This window comes from Diaporthe batatas, assembly GCF_019321695.1.
Source record: "Diaporthe batatas strain CRI 302-4 chromosome Unknown Contig00007, whole genome shotgun sequence".
Taxonomy (NCBI): domain Eukaryota; kingdom Fungi; phylum Ascomycota; class Sordariomycetes; order Diaporthales; family Diaporthaceae; genus Diaporthe; species Diaporthe batatas.
Window position 1 is genome coordinate 1547978 of NW_025408554.1, and position 21782 is coordinate 1569759.

The 21782-nt window shown below is 55.1% G+C and overlaps 3 protein-coding genes across 3 annotated transcripts; 1 reads left to right on the forward strand and 2 right to left on the reverse strand.

Moving 5' to 3' along the window:
• Window positions 1-3090: 3090 nt before the first annotated feature.
• KVR01_006935 (uncharacterized protein) lies at window positions 3091-7748 on the forward strand. Its single transcript, XM_044791223.1, has 4 exons — window positions 3091-3869; window positions 4078-4236; window positions 4801-5470; window positions 5545-7748. Exons 3-4 carry the CDS (start codon window positions 5261-5263, stop codon window positions 6574-6576), a joined length of 1242 nt encoding a protein of 413 aa, XP_044644366.1. The 5' UTR covers window positions 3091-3869; window positions 4078-4236; window positions 4801-5260; the 3' UTR covers window positions 6577-7748.
• Window positions 7749-12451: 4703 nt separating this feature from the next.
• Window positions 12452-13947, reverse strand: KVR01_006632 (uncharacterized protein; the record flags this gene model as incomplete). Its single annotated transcript, XM_044790975.1, has 3 exons — window positions 13633-13947; window positions 13105-13576; window positions 12452-13026 (listed from the first exon to the last, which is right to left on the reverse strand). Exons 1-3 carry the CDS (start codon window positions 13732-13734, stop codon window positions 12452-12454), a joined length of 1149 nt encoding a protein of 382 aa, XP_044644063.1. The 5' UTR covers window positions 13735-13947.
• A 2077-nt stretch (window positions 13948-16024) lies between these two features.
• On the reverse strand, window positions 16025-18934 carry KVR01_006918 (peptide-N4-(N-acetyl-beta-glucosaminyl)asparagine amidase). The gene is made up of 2 exons (XM_044784113.1): window positions 17631-18934; window positions 16025-17563 (listed from the first exon to the last, which is right to left on the reverse strand). The coding sequence occupies exons 1-2, from the start codon at window positions 18149-18151 to the stop codon at window positions 16684-16686; spliced, it is 1401 nt and encodes a 466-aa protein (XP_044644349.1). The 5' UTR covers window positions 18152-18934; the 3' UTR covers window positions 16025-16683.
• Between the last annotated feature and the right edge of the window lie 2848 nt (window positions 18935-21782).

Below are 21782 nucleotides of genomic sequence, written 5' to 3' on the forward strand. Positions count from 1 at the left end.
CCTTGAGGCCGGTTCCGGATTTCAGGAGATTGATGCAAACCGTAGCCAGGAAGATGCCGGGCCCGGAGCTGGACCGTTGGGAGAGACGGCACGAGAGAAAGAAAGGAAACGGCCGCCAAATTAATGCACAGGCCTGTGGTGGCTCTCTAATTACACGGTACGTATCCCAGGACGCTGGTAATTAAGTGATGTGGTTTAAGGCCTAATTTGGAAATTCGCTTTCCATGGCTGCGGCCGAGGTGTCTGTCCCCTGGCCCTGGCGAGCAACGGCCCCTCCCCCGGCCTCGCAGCTCGTCAATCACTCATTATCGAGCATATGCAGTATCCACCAGGACGCGCACAGCTCGCGTACAATTCGGTATCACAGGCTGTGGCATTATTCTCTGCGCTCTGCAGGCATCCTCGTGGAAGGCACCAAGCCGTGCTCGGGCTGCGTCGACGTTTTCTGTGGGGCCACCTAGGGGACGGGACAATGGGCGGCTCAACGGCGAGCGGTCAAGGTTGATCCATTGATGCCATGCAATGCACTAGACTCACGCTCAACAGGATAATCCTTTGACCACGGTAATAAGGGCAGGCCACGGAGATGGAGCGGTAAGGAGGAGGCCTTAGTAATATCCCAACCCACCGCCTCCGCCTGCCACCAACCTCCTTGATACAGGCACGCTCAGCTGGTACGGTAACAGCTGGCCGGAGCACGAAACCGAGCCCCCCTTTTGCTTCCTCCGGAGGTACACGAGGCTTCTATCAGCTACCCGGCGCCGGCCCAGTGGCTGCTGTGACTCTGATGTGCTGTGACCGGCCCAGGAGGCCCACAATCCTACACGATCCCTCTGGGGGTCCCAGGAAGGAAGCTGCGGGGAAGCTCTTTGACACTGACCGCGACACGGAACGACCGCAGAGGCGACACCGCGTGACGCGAGTGCTTGGGGTCATCTCGTGTCAACCCAAGGTTAGAAGGTCGACGTTGTGTGCAAGGCAAGGCAAGGCAAGGCTCGGGCACACGTGCAATTGGACGGTGATCAGGGGACTGGTAATATCTCTCCTTGTCTTATCTCGCCTGGTCACTTGTAACGCACACTGCAGCATCGCTGGACGGCCCCAGCGGTGATAGACAATAGATAGCTCCAGTGGCGACATTGGCCTGGGGCTGGGGACTCCCAGACGCCCGACGCCAAAGAGAGTGTGTTTCAAGGTAGGCCCAGCCTTGATTGTTGCGAAGACATAGTCTACCTGCTTGGTATCTGTGATGGTCCAGTAGACTGGCTGACTACATTGGCCGGGCCGCTGGGGGATAGTGGCAGGGTGGGCAGAGGGCTATCTGTGCCGCCCAATCCCAGCGCTCTCGCCCGTCCAGTTACAGCCTGTCTCTCGGCGCACACTGGACCGTCCTCACACGCCTCTTGGCGGGCCGGACGACAGAAGGCCCTGTGGCATGGCGCGTGTTTAAGCTTAGCTATGCCACCCCTGCTTGTGTTCGGCCACGGACAGGCCCTGATCATCACAGGCGGTGGACGGATGGTTTTGGCCTCAGCTTCTGAAGCGGCGATGCGCTTTCCGTGGGTGGACAGGTCTCAGTCAGCTGCGCGGAACGCACGACATATGGCACAACAAACCTTGCGATACAGTCTTCTGATCTGCGAACAGTCTGAGTACACTTGGTAGGTGGTCAACCAGCCTGCCAGCCTGCCCTGCCAGCCTGGCTGCCTGCCAGTCTGTGCAGTGTACTATGTAGAGTCATTAGATCCATTGCGGAGGAGCACCAGCAGGGAATCCGAGATGCCACACAGTGGCGACCCGCAGCAGGCAAATTCGGCCGTCCGGATGGGCTCGAGAAAATGGAGCTCCAGACAAGCGGCATCTGCACGCATACCGCCCATCCCCATCGATCACGCATCCGCCCACTGACCGCAACGCAAGGCACGCAATGCGGTCAGTTCTGAGTCGACTGTCCCTCTCGCCCTTGTTGCCCGTCCATTGCCCAGCATCTCCTGACAATGACGGCCAACGGCGAGGACAGCAGCCACGGCTTGTTTTGAGCTACTGCCCTCTCGACCGGGAACACGGCCAACCTTGCAGATGGGCAGGGTCAAAGTCAAAAAGATGCCACACTTTGGGTGCCGGTGCACACGCACAAGCGCACACGCACACACGGCTTTGCTTGCTTGCTTTTCGAGGCAAAAAGGCCACTGTGCCAGTTGTGCCCTGTGCCCCGTGCCCCCCTCAAGTAGTAGGTACAGTACAGTATCGGAACCTGGCCAGGTACTGAGAATTGCGATACCGTCTCGCAGTGCTGCACCCGCCCCATCCGTCTGCCCCGTCCCCGTCCTTGCTTGCTGCGTGTGTGCTTGGTTGGGTGATTTGAGAGTGGGCCGGGGTGTGGTTCACAGTTGAATTGGCAATCGGCATGGGTTCGTCGCTCCGTGCCCTGCTTGGCTGTTTCTTTCTTGGCCCTGGTGCCCTGTCCTTCTGGTCTTGCCAGGACCACTTGTAGGTAGCGGCAGCAGCCAGCGACAAGAGGGCGAGGGCCAGTTTAATAGCCAGCCAGCCGGGGAGAGCACACAGGCACGCCCGTTCCGCCCACACATAACGCATCCGAATAAGTCTGGGGGCTCGGTTTGTGTGTGCCTGCGCGTCGTGGGTAGGTACGCCCCGAACAGACCACTCCTGTCTCGCGGTGTGTGGGTGCGAGAGTGTGAAGTGTGTGAGTGTGTGTCTGTGAGTTTGTGTGGTGTGCCCTGGTGCTGCTGCTTGGGAGCTGCAGGCTAGACAGAGGTACCCGTCCCCAGGTACTGTACGTCCAGCGCTACAAGCCGGCCTGGGTGGCTAGGAGGCAGGGAGGTACCACCACCAACTGGCTGACCTACACACGCAGACACGCTGCAGCTCTGGAGGTGAGAGCGATCCTGGTCCCTGGAGGCCACCCCTGTCTGGCACGCCTGCAAGCCTGCACGCCTGCTAGCTTGGGTGCAGCACTGTGTCCGTCTTGCAGCAGCGATGACCCCCCTGTGCTGGGTCCTTGCTGTGAGGAAAATGCTGATGGGGACCTCCTGTCCAATCCCTCTCCTTGCCTGCGTCCCACCTCCTACACCTACACCTTGCTCTCTCCTTGCATGCAAATATCTGCCTCTCTCCTCCTCTCCTCCTCTCCCTCCACTCGCCATCCGCCATTCATTCATCCTTCCTCTCTCCCGAACCAGTCCTTCCAAACCGCCATCTCCCTTTCTTGACAACGTTCAGAAACGGAGGGAAGGAGAATACTACCCACTGGGCTGCATCGACATCCGCACCCAGCTACCGCTCTTAGCTCCCAGCCCCGAGTTCCACCAGAGGACCGGACCAGCTAGGACAGGCCCAACCACAGAGACAGAGAGTCGGTGACAGCCTTGCAGAACACAAGTCGAGATATATATCTTGGGTTCCAGGAGCACGAGAGAGGAATTAATACCCCCCTCTTGTCATACCGCCACCCCAAGTGTTATCATCTAGACTCAATTGCCCCCCATTCTGCATTGTACTCGACCCGACTGGAATTCTTCGGCTCGACTTCGAGGGAATCTCAATCTCCCCCGCCCCCGATCCCTTCGTCCAACCATTCCGCCCGACTCCCTACCAACCGATCGACCCCTCAGGATCCTCGAGAGGTCAACGGTCAACGGAATCAACTTGTTCACCGACCTGGTAGCAGACCACCCCGCCGTCCTACCAGCAGAGCACCGGACCCGAGCAAGTCGACGCAGCTTACTCGGTCGTCAAAAGAAAAGAGAAGGATAAGCAACGTCACCTGGGGATCCGGATCACTGTTGCACTACATGATCCTGCTCACGGTGAAGCTTTCATAAGCTTTTTCAGGGTGTTGAGAGAGAGAGGTATGTCTTGAGTGGCTCCCCCTCCCCTTGGGACCAGCCGGCGTGCCTGTCCGGTCATGGGCCGGGCCTCGTACCTGCATCAAGCCCTGGCACGGTCTCACCTGACTGAGGTGGGATGCCCAAGCTTGTTGCTGCGTCACGGGAGTCGGCCTGGGTCCAATCTTTCGGGGTGACCAATGATCCTGACCGTGGCTCGCTCCCTTCACAGGTACATGCCTACAGGCCAACCCATCACAGCCAACCTTGACAAGCTTTCTATCCTCAACTGAGGTAATCGCGTCTTGTGGGAAACGTTAATTCGTCGCTCCTACCCGACCTCAGGAATTGTGTCATTTTGTCTGTCTTGCCAGACAATCGACCGTTAGTGGTAAGGGATTCTCCTGTCTGCAGCCTCCCCAAAGCAGTGATCTTTTCCCCTTTTCGTGCATCTTGCTGTCGTGAACCGCGTCAGCGCGATGAGCTCGCGCGAGGTTGAGTGTGAGGTTCGAATTGGGGGCGGGGGTTCGAGAACTGGCCGTCTGCGAGAGAACCTGCAGTTGCAGTTGTGCTTCCAGGCCCATTTCTCGGGCCTCGCATTCAGGTTTGCACAATAGTCGAGGAGGGCGTGAAAGGCAATCCTCGTCAGCCTGAATAGTCCCCATTTCGAGGCGATCAGATGGACACACAATACGTTTGTGTGCTATTCTCCGCACGTCAGATCCCAGCACGCTGGCCTGGTCGGCCTGAGTGCGAGATCAGGCGAATCAGAAAAGAAGGCCGAAAGAATGAGAGAAGAAAAAAAGAGACTCCCTTCCCTTCCCTTCCCTACGGAGAATGGTGGAATCCCACTGTGGGCTGTCTTGAATTTCTTCGTTGAGATCTTGTCTTGATTCACCCCTGAAAGACGAGAATCGAACTCGAGGCTGATCAGAAACCCTTGTCGGTGCTATAGAGCCGTGCATTGCATTTGCAGCACAGTCGCCAAACTCCACTTTTAAAACCGGCCTGTGCTCCCGGCCACTCTTCCATCCCATCTCCATTTCAACCACTGTCCACCGTGGCTCTCGACTCTTCCACTTCCTCCTTTTCGGCACCAGCCATTGTCACTCATTATCCAACCAAGCTGCCACACATTCTTTACAATCAACAACACCACACTCATTAATAATACTAATAATAGTCGACTCGACTAGACCATTTAATAGTCTCTTCTATCACCGCATTTCATTCCTTCGCGTCTCGACAGCCGCCGACAACCGATTTGTTTCTTAGTGCGAATCTTGAACGGCCCCGTCGACAACGCCAACCAAAACAAGCTTCCTGGGGAAACTTGTGTGTGTACATTTTCGAACTGCCGATCCCGCCATCGACCGTTGTCCATTCCGGGTCACTTTCACAAACAGTCCAGCAAGATGGCTCCCCATTCTCAACCAGTCGAGGAGGTCTTCGAGCCCGAGTACCAGAGGGTGCACCAGTTCTCTGCCGAGCGAGCTGCAAGCCTGGTCCACGCCAGGAGGTGGGACGCCAAGGTCGACAGGCAGATCACAATCGCCCACGAGCTCTCAAGGCTGGCCAGCGATGAATACCTCGAGGACATCATGCAACACGCAAGGCACATGGAGGTGAGCTCACTTGCTGCCCAATCAGCGCCTGTTCCGGGCCATCAGCCGTGGAACCATCACTAATCTCCCGACAGGACGAGACACTACCCGATGCCAACCTCATCGACATGCAGCGTGAGATCCAGTGGTTCATGCGGCCCTACCTGATCGACTTCCTGATCGAGGCACATGCCGCTTTCTCGCTGCTTCGGGAAACCCTCTTCCTGACCATCAACCTGCTTGATAGGTACTGCTCTAAGCGGGTGGTATACAAGCAGCACTACCAGCTTGTTGGCTGCGCCGCCCTCTTGATCGCGGCCAAGTACGGTGACAAGAAGGACCGTGTCCCCCAGATCAACGAGCTCAACAACATGTGCTGTGGTCTGTACGACGCTGGCATGTTCACCCAGATGGAGATGCACGTCCTCAACACACTGGAGTGGAACATCGGCCACCCCACCGTCGACTTCTTCCAGTCCATCATCTGGGCCGACGAGCAGGACGACCGTGAGGTCAGGGACATGACCGCCTACCTCTGCGAGATTGCCCTCTACCACCGCGACTTCGTCTCCACGAAGCCATCGATCATGGCACGTGCCTCTCACGCCCTGGCACGGGCGATCCTCAACCGCCCCGAGGTCAACGACGGCGAGTGGGACCGTGACTGCCGCGACACGCTGCTGACCCTGTCTCAACACCTGCACCAGCCCTCCGTCACGCTCTCACGCAAGTACTCGTCCAACCACTTCTCTCGTGTCTCGACGAAGCTCGCCGACTTCCTGGCGCAACAGGCTGCCATCCAACGACCACAGGTCAACGGACCCGCAACTCCCCCGGCCGAGTGCGGCAGCTCTCCCCAGAGTGCCGACATTTACAGCACCCCCCTCAAGGGCCACGGTTCAGCTCCTGGTGTTGCCGATGGCTACATGACGCCACCCATCACCCCCGACGGTGCCTCGTTCGGTGTCAACGGCCAGGTTGAGGGCTACAACCAGCTCCCACCACGGTGTCCAGTTACTCCCACCCCGCCAAGCAGCCAGGTGAACGGGTTCCCACGACCTCCACAAGCAGCATCACAATACAACGTGACATACTTCGATGGACAGCCAAATGCCGTGGCTCACTAGAAGACGAGCCGCGATGCGGCCCTCGCGGGCTTGCGAAACTCTTTCCATCGTATCTTGTCCTTGTTCACCTCTACTCTACCCGAGGACAAGGGTAATTCATATCTTCGTCATTGGGCATACAAAGTGTATTGATTATTCATGGAGACGGACCTAAAATAAGACTGCATCTGGATTTGGATACCAGCGTCATGGCATTTAGCGAGTTTGATATTCACACGCACATGTTTGCTTCTCGTCTCAAAAGACTTTTCACTTCGATTCGGCATGTCCGCACACTTTTCTTCTCATTACTCCCAGTCCACCTCACATTGGGGTTCTTGTCAGGAGGGCTGTTATACCCCAAAATCCCCCAAATCGTTTTGAAAAAAGATCAAGTGCCTCCCCCCCCCCCTGGGACTTGCACCCAGGCACCACTCGAGAAGGCGTGCACCTAATACTACCGACCTACCGGGGGCAGACCAAATTGGCTCTGCTGAATACGAGCGCGAAGACGAGGCCGAAGATGGGTTTGGAGATGTTCCCTGAAGAAAAGGGCAGCAACCGTCTCACTTCGAGGCTGGGGAAAGCTCCAGTTACCGACACAACTGTTTTGGAAAGCATCGATTGGCACTTAGTGGAAACACCAAGGAAGTCGGCCAGCAAGCGAAGCCTGGAACAGTGGGACGACCAAGTGTACCTGGTCGGGTCGGCAGCCTCGGTTTCAGCCTAGCCTCGGGAGGATTGTGTTGAAGTGGGTGCTCAGCCCGTGGTGAGCACCTCGGGTTGCCTGGGGAACAGGCATGGGATGAACTGGCAGGGACAGAATGCTACGGCTGCTCCTTGGTCGAGGAAAAAACAAAAAAAGAGGGTTTCATTTATTTTCTTGTGTACAAACGGCGTGGAGAGGGTTCGTGGAAAGGTAGGAACACGGGCGGCCACAGAGCCCCCCCGAATGGAGGGAAGGATTATGGACTACTTCGGCGCTCATTCGACGACGCACCACAACCAGCACCGGTACGAAAAGACGGATACAAGTCATCGTCCAGCATCCATCATACCCGCATTGGCCTCGTGTGCTACAGCGGTAATCTTTATTGGGGAGCAGCGAGGGAAGGCTGCTATAGCTTAGCTGTATTCTATTCTATTCATCAGATGAACAGAATCGGAAAAGAAAAAAAGACTTATTGTCTCTGAACAAGACGTGCCGGCCCTGCAACGCAAGTGTGTTTGTTCATTTGTGGTGTCTGGTGAAGATGAAAATCCATGTGCCAATACTACTTCACTTCCCCTTGACCCAGCCACCAGCTGCTCCAGTGTCGCCTGGGCAGCTCTCAACCCCTGTTGGAACTCCCCGATTGAGCTCGCCAGATCTCAACGACTGGGGAAGGGACAGGGAGGCGGAGATTTGGGCCTCGTGAAGTCGAAGTTTGAAGCGTTCTCATGTCAGGGCATGGGGAGCGCAGGGAAATTGGGAGCTTTGGTACCCCTTGGCCCCCCTTTCCCACTCCAGCCCGTCCTCCTGCCCGTTCGGGAAGTGACAGTCCACAGTCCGACGGTTTCATTGGACAATTGACCCCACTTAGCTCATCGGTTGTTCCCGGATCCCAGCCCAATAGAACTACTAAGGCAGAGACGGATTTAGACCAAGACTAGGGGAAACCTTGGAGTTCCCCGTCCGTTCCCCAGGTACTTCAACATCTTTTCCGTAGCATTGAAGTGGACGACGGGTGGCTTTGAAAGTCAATGCGGCACCAGATGCACTAGAAGGATGTCGGTTTTTCTTCCTTGGTCGGGCTAGGAGACTTCATGCTCTAGAGAGCTGTACCGTTCAATCAATCAATGCTACTCGGCATATGCTCCTCAACTAGTGTGGATGCAAACCACAAAAGAGAGTGGAAGGATGATAGAGCCTGGTAGGCCCTAATCCACAGGCCAAATGGCAATTGGCAGTTGGGACAGGACCGCCTCGGGAGGGAGACGAGTGCGACTCAGCCCTTTAATTCCGTCAGTCTGGTGGGCTCCGGTCCACTCTAGTCAGTCGTCAGGTCAGCCGTTGTCAGCAGACAACCAGCGGTTGCATTGGGCCATCTCCTCACACGGTCGATCCGACCTTGTCCAGCCCACTCCAATCCAATCCAGCACACTCACTGAGGAAGCTGATGCTGGTTCCCACTCGGCCACTCGGCCACTCGGCCTGAAAGCTCCGTGACGTATAGTGCCGTCCCCCTTACAACCGGGGGCGATGCTGTTGCTTTTCTCGGTCTGTGTTGAGACAATTTGGGCGGGCCCAGGACAGCCCCAAACGCAATTAACGGACGGCAGCCCAGGTGGGATTAGTCGGATGTCAGGACCCCCAGCATCCCAGCACGGGACGGAAGACCATACTGTGGTACATGCGTGCGAGGTCTGCCTGCGAAAAGGCCACCCATTTCATCCCGCAATTATTGCCACGGGCACCGATCAAGAACAAGATTCAATAGCTGGTCTAAATTCACGGGGAAAGGATTGTAAGCTGCTGGTTGGTAGGCTGGTTGGTCGGTTGGTTAGTTAGTTGGTTGGTCGGTCGGTCGGTCGGTCAAGCCCAGCCACGAGCCGAACGCCCGGCGCCCCCTTGTCAGCTGGAGCTGCCCATTATGTGTGAGGCTGGGCCTGGGCCTGGGCTTGGGCTGATTAGCCGGGTGCAAGCACTTCTGGGACAAGATCGAATTTCCGAACTGGCCACACTCCTGCACCAAACCCCGTACACCGGGGAGGGGGAGGCTTGGGAGTGGGTAGATCGCTGGCCTTGCAACTTGGTAATAATCAATCCCAGGAGGCCGCCACTCCAACTGGAGTTTGGTTTGACACCGCCGCAGATTTGCCCTGCACTATTTGCATGCATGTCAGCAGGAAAAGCGCTGTTGGCAATCTGCCCGTGCATACGCTCCAGGCGCTATAGGGACCTGATCAACTGTCTCAATTCCTTCCACCTCCGTCCGTAATTTGACGGGCCCCATTGAGGACTCTTGGCTGGGCATTGGCTCGTCTGACTTTGCCTCTGAGCCATGGGGAGACATGCTTGACATGGCAGAACGTGGCTCCCAGAGACACGGCCGCACTACTCTACCGTAGCATCGGCTCACAGTCCCGGAATGTGCTATAACCTACGCCTTTGATGGCTAGAGGCGCCTCATGTCCTTCTTTTCGCCGTTCCGGACGTGCCGCCGTTGACGTCCGTGTGCGGAGACTCGATGGATGGGTGTGTGGGGCGCGGCCCTCCGAGCCGTTGCATCACTGCGGGTCCGTTCCTTCACTCCGAGTCCCCTCCAAGCTAATTTTGGAGAATCCGGGGCACTTTCTAGTTGTGTAGAGGTCGCGGTGCACCGTAGCGTGATTAGTAGACGGTGAGAGGCTCTGTCCGGATGTGTCATTCATTCGGTGTGGCTCCGTTCTGTTACGTCGTCGTTGCTCGGGCAGCCTGGCTTCACACCGCCAGCATTGATGCTGGCAGAAAGGGTTAACTGCCAAAGCTGTCTACCTGGATGCGAGCATATCTTCGCAAATGTCAACCATTCTATGAGCAAGACTAAACCTCAACGAGAAGATGTGTAATTCAATTATACTTAGCAACTAAAATTGAGTGTTGTGGGCTCTTTTGGAGGCTCATTTGATCTGGGCTTGCAGTCTGCGTAGATGAAGGCACCCATATTATGAGTAAACATATGGTTTCATCTCATATTTGAGCAAGAAGTTTGAAATTTTCCGGCTCAAAACGATCATCAGACTATGAATGATGTGGCATAGTGGCAATAACCTGAACACACTTCAACACTTGCTAATATAGTGACAGTATTTCAATGAAATTCTTTGCACTGCATTCCAACACTCTGCTTCTATGCATAACGATGAAGTCCAAGGATGTATTTCAAAGCTTCTCAATACATGTTTTATTCAGTTGTAAACATATTAATATTTCTAATATTAAGATAAGGGTCACATATAGCACTTTTAAAGATATAGCACAAGAGGTATAACACTTATATATGCTTACTTAGGCAGGTACTCAAGTAGTTAGCCTTATATAAGTGTACTTTCTATATTCATAGACATAAATATTTAATCTCTACATAGTAAGGATATCAGTGTTTAATAGTTTGAACATATTTAACCTAGTCTGACTTTAAAGATCTTGGTCCATAGAACATTAGCATGGATACCTAATGGATGGCTCACATATATAATTGGGTAAGGTCACAGATTGTCTTCGTCACTGTCACATTAGCTGGCTATCATGATAATGTAGTGGTTCAATTCTGTCATGAGGGAAATCAAAGTTCTGCCTAGGTTAGGTATTCAGTAGTAAATATCCCATTGAAAGATCCTTTAGATGGTGGACCAATTAGCTACATTCAAGAAGTCTGGTCTTGCAAATCGCTCATTGACAATTCATTCATTCATTTGAAAGATCTGACTTGTGGATACTCTAAAAATGTCCTGATACTTAAGTGGAAAGGATCAGATTCCCAGCTAGCTATATTCAAAGAGCATGCCAATATTATAATAACAAAGTAACAATATAGTGGAGCGCTTAATGGTAAATAAGAGTGTTTAGAGAATGATCTCTGCCTGGAAAATTATTGTTTGTAATAATTCTATTATGCCTACCTACTAATGTCGTGCAGTAGAGCCCTTTTATCTTAACTTAGATCTTATTAGAGTTCATTAGTATTTTCTTTTTTATAATAAAGGAATACGTTCTTTTATAAAAAAAAATTTAAAAGTTGCATGGAGTAGAATGTCTGGTTTGAATCCTAGGCACCATTGAACTGTATGTGAATGAACTCTTCTGCTCATTGTGCACATCATAATGCACTTCAAGTTATGATGCATCACATGCTGATGATTTAGTGTTAGCCACAGCTATTACACTTCTTCCCAAGTCATAGGCTAATCTGGCTTCCTATAAGACTCACATTATTATATTTTCAACATATAGGTTACTTCTATTAGCATTATATTTTTTTTTCCTTTTAAAATAAAGCTAGGTCTTTAGATGTTTACCACTGTGGCAAGGGACTGTATGCCTGTGGTGCCTAGGTGTATACTAGTATATGGGGTAAGAACGAAACCACACAAATATGGTTGCACTGAATTCACGTCTCATGCAAATTCAGAAGGAAACAAATCAAGAACTTACTGCAGAATCTAGCAGACCCATGTGGTGCTATGACCACCGCTTGCCAGGTATCCACTAGTGGGTCACCAGCGACAGAAAAATAATGAAGAGATTGACAAAAAGAAAACATGCAACACCGGGCATTCGCTGGTCGTCACCGACCCAACTACTACTCCAGCTCTTACAAGCTTGATTAAGGGAGAGCGGACGGGATCCCATATTTTCTTGTAGATATGGTCGCATGTGATTGCTTGGGTTGGCATCGTGGTCTATAACGCAAAGAGGTTTGTAGCAACATGCGTCCTGCTATTACTCCAGGGTGTAGACAAGGGTGTCAAATCATTACTGTTGGGGAATATCCACACAACCCCTACCATCTATGTCTCCAGGCCCAGTCAGCCAGACGCGGCGGCGTTACAAGTGCGAGGAACCGGGCACAAAGGAGGCTGTTACCGGTAGGCAAGCGCCAGCGGAGATCGCGGGAGGGGCCTTATTATCACTGGCTTAGATCAGCTCGAGGATTCACGTTGCAATGTCATCAGGACCCGAAATGTAGTCTCGAGACCGATCTGAAATACCATTTAAAGGCTCATATAAGGACCACATTGATCTGAGCCCGAAAATGTTTGAGCTATTGGAATGCCCCAGCACTTCAATCCGCTACCTAGGTACTTAGGTAGGAAGGCCTTTGGTCCCAAGAAGGCGAAAATCATGCAAGTCATCTTGTCGTCATGAGCTTCATCACATCTTTTCTCCCACAGCGGCCCCGCGGCAGTTCCTCACCAGCGTGTTCTGCAGGGCATTGTTCAACGAGGTCTTGGTTGATTGTGTGAACGACTGGCCGAGATCGACGTTCTGGTCGGCGTACTCAGCATCCCAGATAGCGACACCACCAAAATTACGGTTGCAAAAGTAAGCGTTGATCAGGTTCGTGGTCTCGTTCTGGTTGACATAGTAGCTGGCGTCTTCGACGGCGTACTGGCTGCCGGCCAGGCCGATGAACAGCTTGGCCCCGGAGCTGGCGCTCGTGGTCAGCGCCGTTGTCCACGAGTCGTACGTGAACCCGCCCGAGGGGAAGGGCCGCGTGCCCGCGATGTAGTTCGGGTTGGCATTAGCCCAGGCCCTGGCCGAGCAGGCGGCTGTGTTGTAGAACTGGATGAAGAGCGCGTCGAATGCGACCGAGGCTATCAGCTGACCCATGCTGGCGTCGGGCACGGCGCACTGGGGCGCCCCCGAGAGGACCAGATCCTTCTGGGGAGACGCTGGGAAGAGCCTTCGCAGCTGCGTGGCGAAGGCTATGTAACCTGCTCCACCGTCTGCTCGCTCATGTCTCTTGTCAGCCTTGCTGTGTTCTCACACGCGCAGTGCCCGTATATCAGACTATTTCTGCTTACCATCGGCAGGAGTCTCGATGTCCAGCGTGAAGCCGTCGACGGCAGATCCGACAGAGTCACCGGGCATGTCAAATGGTCTGGGCAGACCCGCCTTGACCCAGATCCTGTTCCTTGGCCCAAACAGACCGAAAAGCATGTTTGCAAACTTGATGCCATCCGCGACGCCATCGACTTGATAGTCACCCGAGTCACCCCCGAGAGCCAGGAAGATCTTCTTTCCATAGGTCCTCTGGCATGTCGCTATGTCGGAGGCGAGGAGGGGGCAGCTCGATTGCAGACTGTCTTTGGAATGATCCACCACACCGTTGTATCCCGGGCCCGGGTATACGGCGCCGCTGCATTGATTCCCGAAGTTCGTTCCTGGGAATCCGTTGGCCTGGGCCGGGAAGAGGTTGACGAACGAGAGGGCAATGGCATCGATCTCGTTTTTCTGACAGTAGTACAGGAGGCGTTGTTGGTCTGCTCCTTGGCCCTGGATGATGAGTGTCAGCCGGGCACTTCTCCCGGCCTCTGCGAAGGTATACTCACCCAGTAGACGACATTATTAACTTTCGCGTTGAGGCTGAACTGTGCCCGGGCGAGGGTCATATACAAGGACACAAAGACAAGAATTGAATGAATGGACGCCATGGCTGCGTAGAGACCCACTTGGGTGGCTTGCCAGTGACTGCGGAAACACGAGAAAGAGTTGACGCGAGCATTGTCTTCAAGGTGCGGAGCATGCTGTCTCCCTTTTAAACGGATGCCGAATAATTGGTGTTGTTTGGTCACTGCCGTGGAATGTTGCGTGTTCTGTCCACGCGTTTGATACCTAGGTATGGGAAGGTCTCAGACACAACGCGTCTTGGACAAATGTTAGACGTGCAGTTCAAAATCCAAAGGATCTGTTAGCGAAAAAAAAAAAACATACTTACGAACTCCCGTCCAGAAATAGATTGTCGATGCCATGTGTCCGGATGCTCGCCAGCTCACCTATGCGTGACCAATACAACGAACGGTGATGTACGCCAGATGGTAAGTAGCGAAAAGTGCCCAGGTGAGCCGAACATTTTCATGCTGCTGCCGCCCATGATTTTTTGAAGAGAAAAGAAAAACTGAACTTGAATGTTAGATAATTAGTCTGTCACAGAAGAGGTCACGATATCTTACAGTTGTAGTGTATTATTGAGGCCATGAAGTGACGACTCCCGAGATCGTTCAATGCAGGCTTCACACCCATAATATCACAAACAACTTTAGCCTCAACCAATACACCCGACCTAGATCTGTGTGCGGTTGAATGCAGAATCTGACAGGTCGAGCTGAAGGCAGGCATCTTTGATGGTTTCAGAAAGTCAGCCTTGACCTTGGACTGGTTGTCTATTTGGACGCATGTGACGAGGGCAAGCTTTTGAAGGTCATGTTGTATCCCAGTTCTCGGGTATACTCCAGCTGCGAGACTCTAATGAACCAGGACCCGTTATCAGATCAGAGTCTGAAACTCTAGATTGCCTCGTCACTCCGGGGCAGCAAAAGTTCCTTCCATTATCGCGGCTCGCCATGAACGAACGTAGAACCGAGAGGCAGTTGGTTGAGAATCCTCGGAACCATTCTTTGCCAACGGACGAGTCCGGCCGTTGTTAACACCCAAGACTATAAAAAGCTCCCCAATATAGACCGCTCTGCAATGATGCCCACAGTGCCCCAACGCCCGACGCTGTTCCCCTGGCCACGCGGGCGCGCGCACTCACAGCCCGCCAGAGCAGTGCTTAATCAAAGGCTTGTACGACGACGGGGGTCCGGTGCTTATCTGCAGTTTGACCAACCAAAGTGAGCCAGCAAGACAGCCAGTCCTGCAGAGGGAAACCGTCGGACCGTACCTATGAGCGTGTCTCTTCCCCCTCGGAGACGAAGGTCGTCCCACGACCCGGCGTGCCCCTCGGCTTCCGAGGGTGCCAGCCCAGGACCAAAGTGCCTTTCGCATCGTGCATGCCCAGGAGGGAAGTAGGATGGTCTGTCGTCAGCAGCAAGTAAGTAGATCGATATCATCTCAGCCCCCGCCCCCGCCCCCAGGGCACAGAGGGCACGGCAGGCCAAGTGCGACCACCCCGCTGCCACCTTGTCCGTCGATCACCTCCTCCCCCCGGCCCTTGCCCTCCTCCGGTTCTTTGGCTAGGTGCGAAGAATCAGCCAACCCACCAAACGAACCATAGAGCTGACGACAACTGGCTCTCGCAGTCCGTCCCGTCCTGCTGGCTGGTGCGCTTGGCCATCCTTCCGGGTTGTGGGGGTGGGGCTGGGTTCACAAGCCCGTCCGCGGTGACAGGCAGCAGCAGCAGCATCGTCCTGCTACAATAGGATAGCAGGGGCGCTCCGTGAGCAGCAAACAAGCGACTCTGGGGGCCCAAAGCCGGCAGGTAAGATATAGCAAGATCGCCTGAGGGGGGGAGGCTCAACTACAATCACTCGCGTTGGCGGGCCCTTCGGGCCGCCGGCCTTTGGGGGAGTAAGGTGGGGGCGGGCGGCCTGTCAATTTGTGAAGAGTGGAGTGGGCACATATTTTCCAACTGTTAATCCGACGGTCATCCGGCCGTAATTCCGAACATCTTGTGCTTCAAGTTGTTCGCGATGGCCTCGGAGGCTGGGGAGAACAGACGACAACAAAAGAGGGGAGCACACGGAATGCACCTTGTACGCGCCGTGCCAAAGTACCTAGGTACCCAAGTATTCATTCCACACGAACAAGACTACCCAGGTAGAGAGACAGGCAAGACAGGGACCATCATTCAATCTCTACTCGCAGACAACAGTGCTCTGCAAGTAGGATGTCGCGGCGACGTTGGCTTCCGCAGAAACTACCCAAATTGCCGGCCTGGCACCCAGGCTCAGCTTGCATGCTCTCACTCAATAAAGTTCACGAACAGTGCTTGCGGCCTCCAAGTGTGGGTCTTGAGCCCCTCGAATGAGGATGGCTGAACAAATGTGGATATTTGGTATCGACTTTTTCGACCCGGCTTCCTCTCCAACGCCCGAGGGCCCTTGCATGCCCAGCCAGAGGAACTCCTAATCATGCCCGATTCCAACGAGGCCAGTCCCGCGCCGTCTTCAGAGACAACAGAAACCGTCATATCCCTCATGGATTGTACCTTGTACATGAAGTGCCCACCCACCCCCCGGAGTTGCCACCCCTGATATACCAAAAGAAATCAAACCCCGCAGTGTTTGTTTGATTTGTATGCAACCGCAATGGATTCGTGCCTGACCAGAACGCCTTGACGCGAAGTCGGTTGCTTCGAGCGCCACAAACCCACGTAACACCAAAAGCATGGCTTTATAAATGAGCCCCGTTGCGCCGGCGCTGACAGACTGTGCCAACGCAGATGAATTGTTACAAATGAAAATGCAGAAAAAAATCGTCGGAATGAAAGTAAGTACAGATGAGAGTCGAAGAGATTTGGAGGCTTTGTTGCCAAGTGTGTTCGAGTTGGCCAGACTCGGTTTGCCGGCAGGAACAAAAAGAGTAGATATTAGAGATATAGGGAATTATGGTCTGTCGGTGGGCGTGGCCGTTGAGTGAGAGGGACCCGAGCCTGAAACCACTTAGGGGAAAGGCGGACGGCGCGAGGGGTCTTGCGGAGGCTGGAACTGCTGTCTTCTTCCATTTTCGCCTCGTGCAGCAACCCACTCGGCATTCCCACTTTGTCGGCCAGGTAGCTCGGCAGGGGTCTTGGTGTCGTCGGAGGATGAAGGTGTTCGCCGGGCGGGCTGCGGTGGAGCGCTGGGTGCAACGGGCACGGCGCCGGGCACGAGCTGGGTGACGGCCTGCGTGATGGAAGAAATGACATAGGTGCGCAGCTCGCGGTCCTCCCGTGCGTCCTCCTTCTCGAGTCGGAATCGCTCGTCCTTGTTCATGTTGGATCTCCGGATGTTCTTGATCTCCTGCAGGATGTACAACAGGACGTCCTCCGGGCATCGGGTCCGCTCAAGGGAATATTCGCTCTTTCGTACATATCGCCGGGTCACATCCGTCGCGCCGTCGATGGAGAAGGCAATGCAGTACGACATCTTCTTGCCCCAGCCCTCGGAGTAGAGCCGCGGGTTATCCCACGCCTCCTCACAGGCATCGACGTGAACCCATCTCTTCTGGTGCTCCGAGAAGACCTCTGTCCAAACGTGGTCTTCGGCGTTCCACACCCAGCGGACACGGCTGCCGACGGCCCGGCAGAGCATGCTAAAGCAGTTTGCCCACTCACCGCACCGGCCTCTCCGTGTCTGCAGTAACCGCCAGACGTCGCTGTACCGGGGAAAGCGTTCGTAAGCCCCGCAGGCACTGTTTGAGCATCGATACAACTCGACAATGAGGGCACCGCAAGCGTTCTCTTCGGGTGTCGGCGCTGTCTTTCCTTGGGCCACTGTCGGCGACAGACACGCTGGGCAAGCCGGGTTGTTGACCCAGGTGAAGAAAGCTCGTTTGAACCATCTGGAGACTCGGGAGTCAGAACACCGATTTCACGAGGGGCATGCAGTCTATGAGACGGTGGACATACCTGAGCAATGCTCGGACTACACAATCTTGGTAGCCCCATTCTGGTTTCCTGCCATCACCCATGCTCTCGGCCTGTGCCTGCAAGACCTGTGCCTCCTCCTCGGCCTCGCCGTAGATCCGATCCAAGGGGATGACCTGGAGTGCCTCGTCGAGTAGTCCCGGGTTCTCATATTTCGTTGGTGTTTGTGAGAGGGTGACCAGAAGATTCCTAAACTTCTGTGACTCCCTGTCGTTCGCAGCCGGCGCTGTGGGCACCTTTGGCATGTTACGCAGCGAGGCATAGGCTGGTGGAGTAGCAGTGTGTGACGAGGATGGGCGTCCGGGTGATGGTGCGGCGGCAGCGGATCGCAGGTTAGCAGAGGAGGCCGACTCTCGGGGCTGAGGGGTGCCTTGACGAGAACGGTTGCTGAGCTCGTTTAATCGCCTATCCCTCAGCAGTTGCTCGAATTGGATGCGGAGATCGTGTGCCCAGGCCTCGTCGTATTGGCCATTCTCAGGCACGTTGCCTCGGTTCGGGTCCATGGTCTGGTCAGTTCTGGAGTAGGTGTGTCTCTCAATCCAGAATGCCTTTGGGGGTTGAACGGGCGAAGATATATGTGGGGGGCGAGTCGTCGTCGTAAGCGCTTGCGGAAGTGCAGTTGCAGCAGTTGCAACCTATATCGCAGTCGCAGTCGCAGTCGCAGTTGCAGTCGTGGGCGTGACGTGATGATGGGGTGACGTCGGCTCGGTCTATTCCACGTTCCTCGAACTCGTGATGGTGAACACCAACCACATCGGCGCTGCCTGGACAAAAGAGTGTATAGGTTGAATGGAGCGCCGCCGAGAGGGAGGAAGAAGACAAGCAGGCGGCGGCAGGGTTGCAAGGCGGAGGGCGGAGGGCGGAAGGGCAATAATAAAGACGAGGTCGAGTGTTAATAGGGCGGGAGAGCGGAGTGGGTATGAGGAGAGAGAAAAGGGGAGGTATGGTGCAGGATGACAAGACACGAGCGGTTGAGAGAGACAAGCAGAGATAGTCGCGGTCGGGAGCAGCAAGGCCAAACAACCAGACCCTTGAGCCTGAGGCCTGAGGAGGGAGGAGACAGGGAGATGGGGACGGCGGATGGATACGTGGGACGCTTGCGTACACTGTACGGTGCGGCAGTGGGGAGGTCTCTGGGTAAGAGCCGAGAGTGGACCGGGGTGGTGGGAGGGAATTGCGTGGACGTCCACCTCATTTGATACCGGCGGGCTGCCCATGCTGCCGTGCTCAACCGTGGAACCCTGCCCAGTGGTGGTGCTCCTGCCCTGCCCTGCCCCTGCCCTGTCGGTCCATTACTACGAAGCCAGAAGGCTGCCTGCTACCTACCTAGGTACCTAGGTACCGAGCGCAGGCTTGCGGCCTCCTGCGCTCTACATAGCACACAGTAGCTGGACTGCCCATCAGCCCATGTACCCAGATAGATACCTTGTCTGGTGTCTGCTGGCCTGGTAGCCCAACACCGTCAACCGATCGTTGCCGATATGCAGGTACTAGAGAAGGAGAGAGACAAGACTCGAGGGGCAGGAGAAAGAACACAGAGAGTTGTCCAACCACCACCACTGACAATGAGCACACAGGTAGGCAGGCAGGCCAGGCGCAGGGCGGGCTCAGGTTCGGTTCAGGTCGGCGCAGCCCCTCCACGCCCTGCACGTGGAAGTCGACCACAAGAGACAAGGTACAGGATACAGAACATACAGTGGTACCATAGGCGGACGGGAAAGTACTCTGGACCGGCGGCCCATCCCTCCCTCCCTCCCACGTCTCGAAGCCCCACCTGGGCTCACTGACCAAGTGAAGAGGAGGAACCCCGGGCAGGACGACCGGCTGGACGCGCGTTCTTGGAACCAGGGCGGCCCAATCACGCCCCGTCATCTCAAAGAGGGCGGGCTGACACACGGGCCTGGCGTGCCTCGGTGGTGGCTTGCTCCCTCTTTCGGGGTTCAGAACAAGTCTGGCACACCACTCCCCGTCTATAATTAACGGTGGCGCCGTACGGAGCACTGTGCTGGTAGATATCCCCTCTTTTCCTGCTGCCGGTCGAGACGATAAGGTTGTCAGTGTTGTCTTGAACAGACGCATTGGTGCTTTGCTTTGATGACGAGGGATGGAAATAGACAGACAGCCGAATTCGCCTGTGGTCAAGAATAATTGCTGTGGTCTATCCCTTTCCCCCTCGTACGTGGACGGATGGGTTAATCTCCGACGCGGTAGACACCACAGTAATAATGTGCTTCTGCCCTTTGACGAGGATGACGAGGCTCAGTTCTTGGCAGCGCAGCGCAGTGCAGACTCTCAGCCCCGGGCCCCTCGTTGCTCTGCTCTGCTCTGCTGTGCTGTGCGTGCGACATGACGGAATTCTTCCATTCACCCAGTCACCCATCGCTGCCGTCGCTGTAACCGGCTCGCACAGCACCAGGCTGACTGTTGAGCCGGCCAGTCAGACACACAAGATCGTGGTGTCGGTACCTCGTGCGCGGCCCGAGTCAGAGCCTGGCCTAGACGACGACTGCTTATTAGTCTACTGAAGGCTGGCTGGTTGGCTGGCTGCCACTGGCTATGCGGCCATGTAGACATACGCGTACCACAGAAGGGAAGCACACTTCCCGGACAAGAATGCTGCGGATCGACAGCCTCTGACTCTTGAAACGTCTCTGCCATGCCCATTGTAGGAAACATGTGTTATGTAATCCAAGCCCCAACCAGCACACAGTGGCACGAGTATGCATTTGCCTCCCCCCTCCACCCCCTTGCTCACAGTGTCGAGCTTTGTTCGCCCGCAGACTGTGCGATGACGACCACTGCTTTCGGGACACCCTGACCCGGCCGGCTCACTGCTTCAGATTCAGATTTGCCCAAAGGTTTTAAAAAAAAAAATTGACCAAAAGATGCTTAATTCCCTTGTCGCCTCTCACACGCCGGGAGAAAGATGGGACGATCGTCAACCAGCCCTTGGTTCCCTTATTTACTTCATCCACTGCCGCGTCTCTGCTTTGTAGGCCTAATTTGTCAAGTTCGCGGAAATGCAACAATCCACGTACCGTCAGTCGTCGTTTCGCTCCCGCCACGCCCTGTTCCCCCGTATCTTACCCACGTATCAACTTCCCACCTTGACGTGGCCCCGACCTTCTCGGCCCAGAAAAATGGACATTGACTAAAATTGACCGACTCGGTGCAGCGTCGCCCACGCCGGCGGCGGCGGAATAAACCCCCAGCGGTGAGCTGAGCCGCCACTGTCTGTCAGTCAGGCTTGCCCGGGCCCCGGGGCAGCTGGGTCGTCGTCAGTTGCCATGTCGTTGATTCGTACACTTCCGGACCATGCACGTGTGGGCCGAGTCGGTCGCCGTCCAGGCAGGGTGCGGGTGACGAACGTCCAGTCACGTCTGCGCGCTGTGTAATCCTGCGATGCGCACTGGAGCACCCAATAATTCGCGGCTCATTTGTCCGGCGTAGTACACAGTCATACGGATGCACAGTACCGAGTACAGCCGGGCCTGTCTGTCCCACGATGACGCGCCAGACTCTCTTGTTCTCCATTCCGTGAAGAAACAAACAACCTGTTCACCCGTCCAGCCGTACGGAGACGAAACACCACGACGGGGCTGCCAAATGCACGGTAGGGGTTCAGAAGCGTGTCGGGTCTTGGCGCCAGGGTTCCTCGATTCCAAATCGCCGCGGCATTGTCGAAACTGTTGTGTGCTGCGCCCTAGACGGACAGATTGTGATCAAGGTTTTTGACGAGGCCTTGGAAGCCTCACCACAGGTCCCCTGCTGCCCCAAGCTTCAGCCTCAGCGGCCCCAGTCGCTGCCAGAAGAGGCAAGCCGCTCTGTGCGAGGTGATCGCCCTCGCACTGTAGCATCAGGGTGAGCTTGCGCGGCCTGCTTGGCCTGCCGTTCCAAAACTCCCAGCCCAGGTCGCGGGTCGCCACCCACCCCACAACGAGCGATCAATGGGCCCGTGCGCTGCCTCACCCGTCCCTCTGGGTAGGTACTTGAGTACTTAAGTAAGCAGGGCAGGCAGGCACCAAATCCTCGGAAGATGCCATGCAGCACTGACGGGAGGAGAGGCTCGATGATTTTCTCCAACCTTGAGAGATATGTATGGTTGGTATCCACGCCGACTGTGATGGAATCTCG

Bases quoted from the DNA above. Each gene is read 5' to 3' on its own strand.
- KVR01_006918 (XM_044784113.1), bottom strand. From the start codon at position 18,151: ATGGACCCGAACCGAGGCAACGTGCCTGAGAATGGCCAATACGACGAG. The intron at 17,564-17,630 runs GTATGTCCACCG...CCGAGTCTCCAG, and splicing joins GTAGTCCGAGCATTGCTCAG to ATGGTTCAAACGAGCTTTCT.
- KVR01_006935 (XM_044791223.1), top strand. From the start codon at position 5,261: ATGGCTCCCCATTCTCAACCAGTCGAGGAGGTCTTCGAGCCCGAGTAC. The intron at 5,471-5,544 runs GTGAGCTCACTT...ATCTCCCGACAG, and splicing joins AACACGCAAGGCACATGGAG to GACGAGACACTACCCGATGC.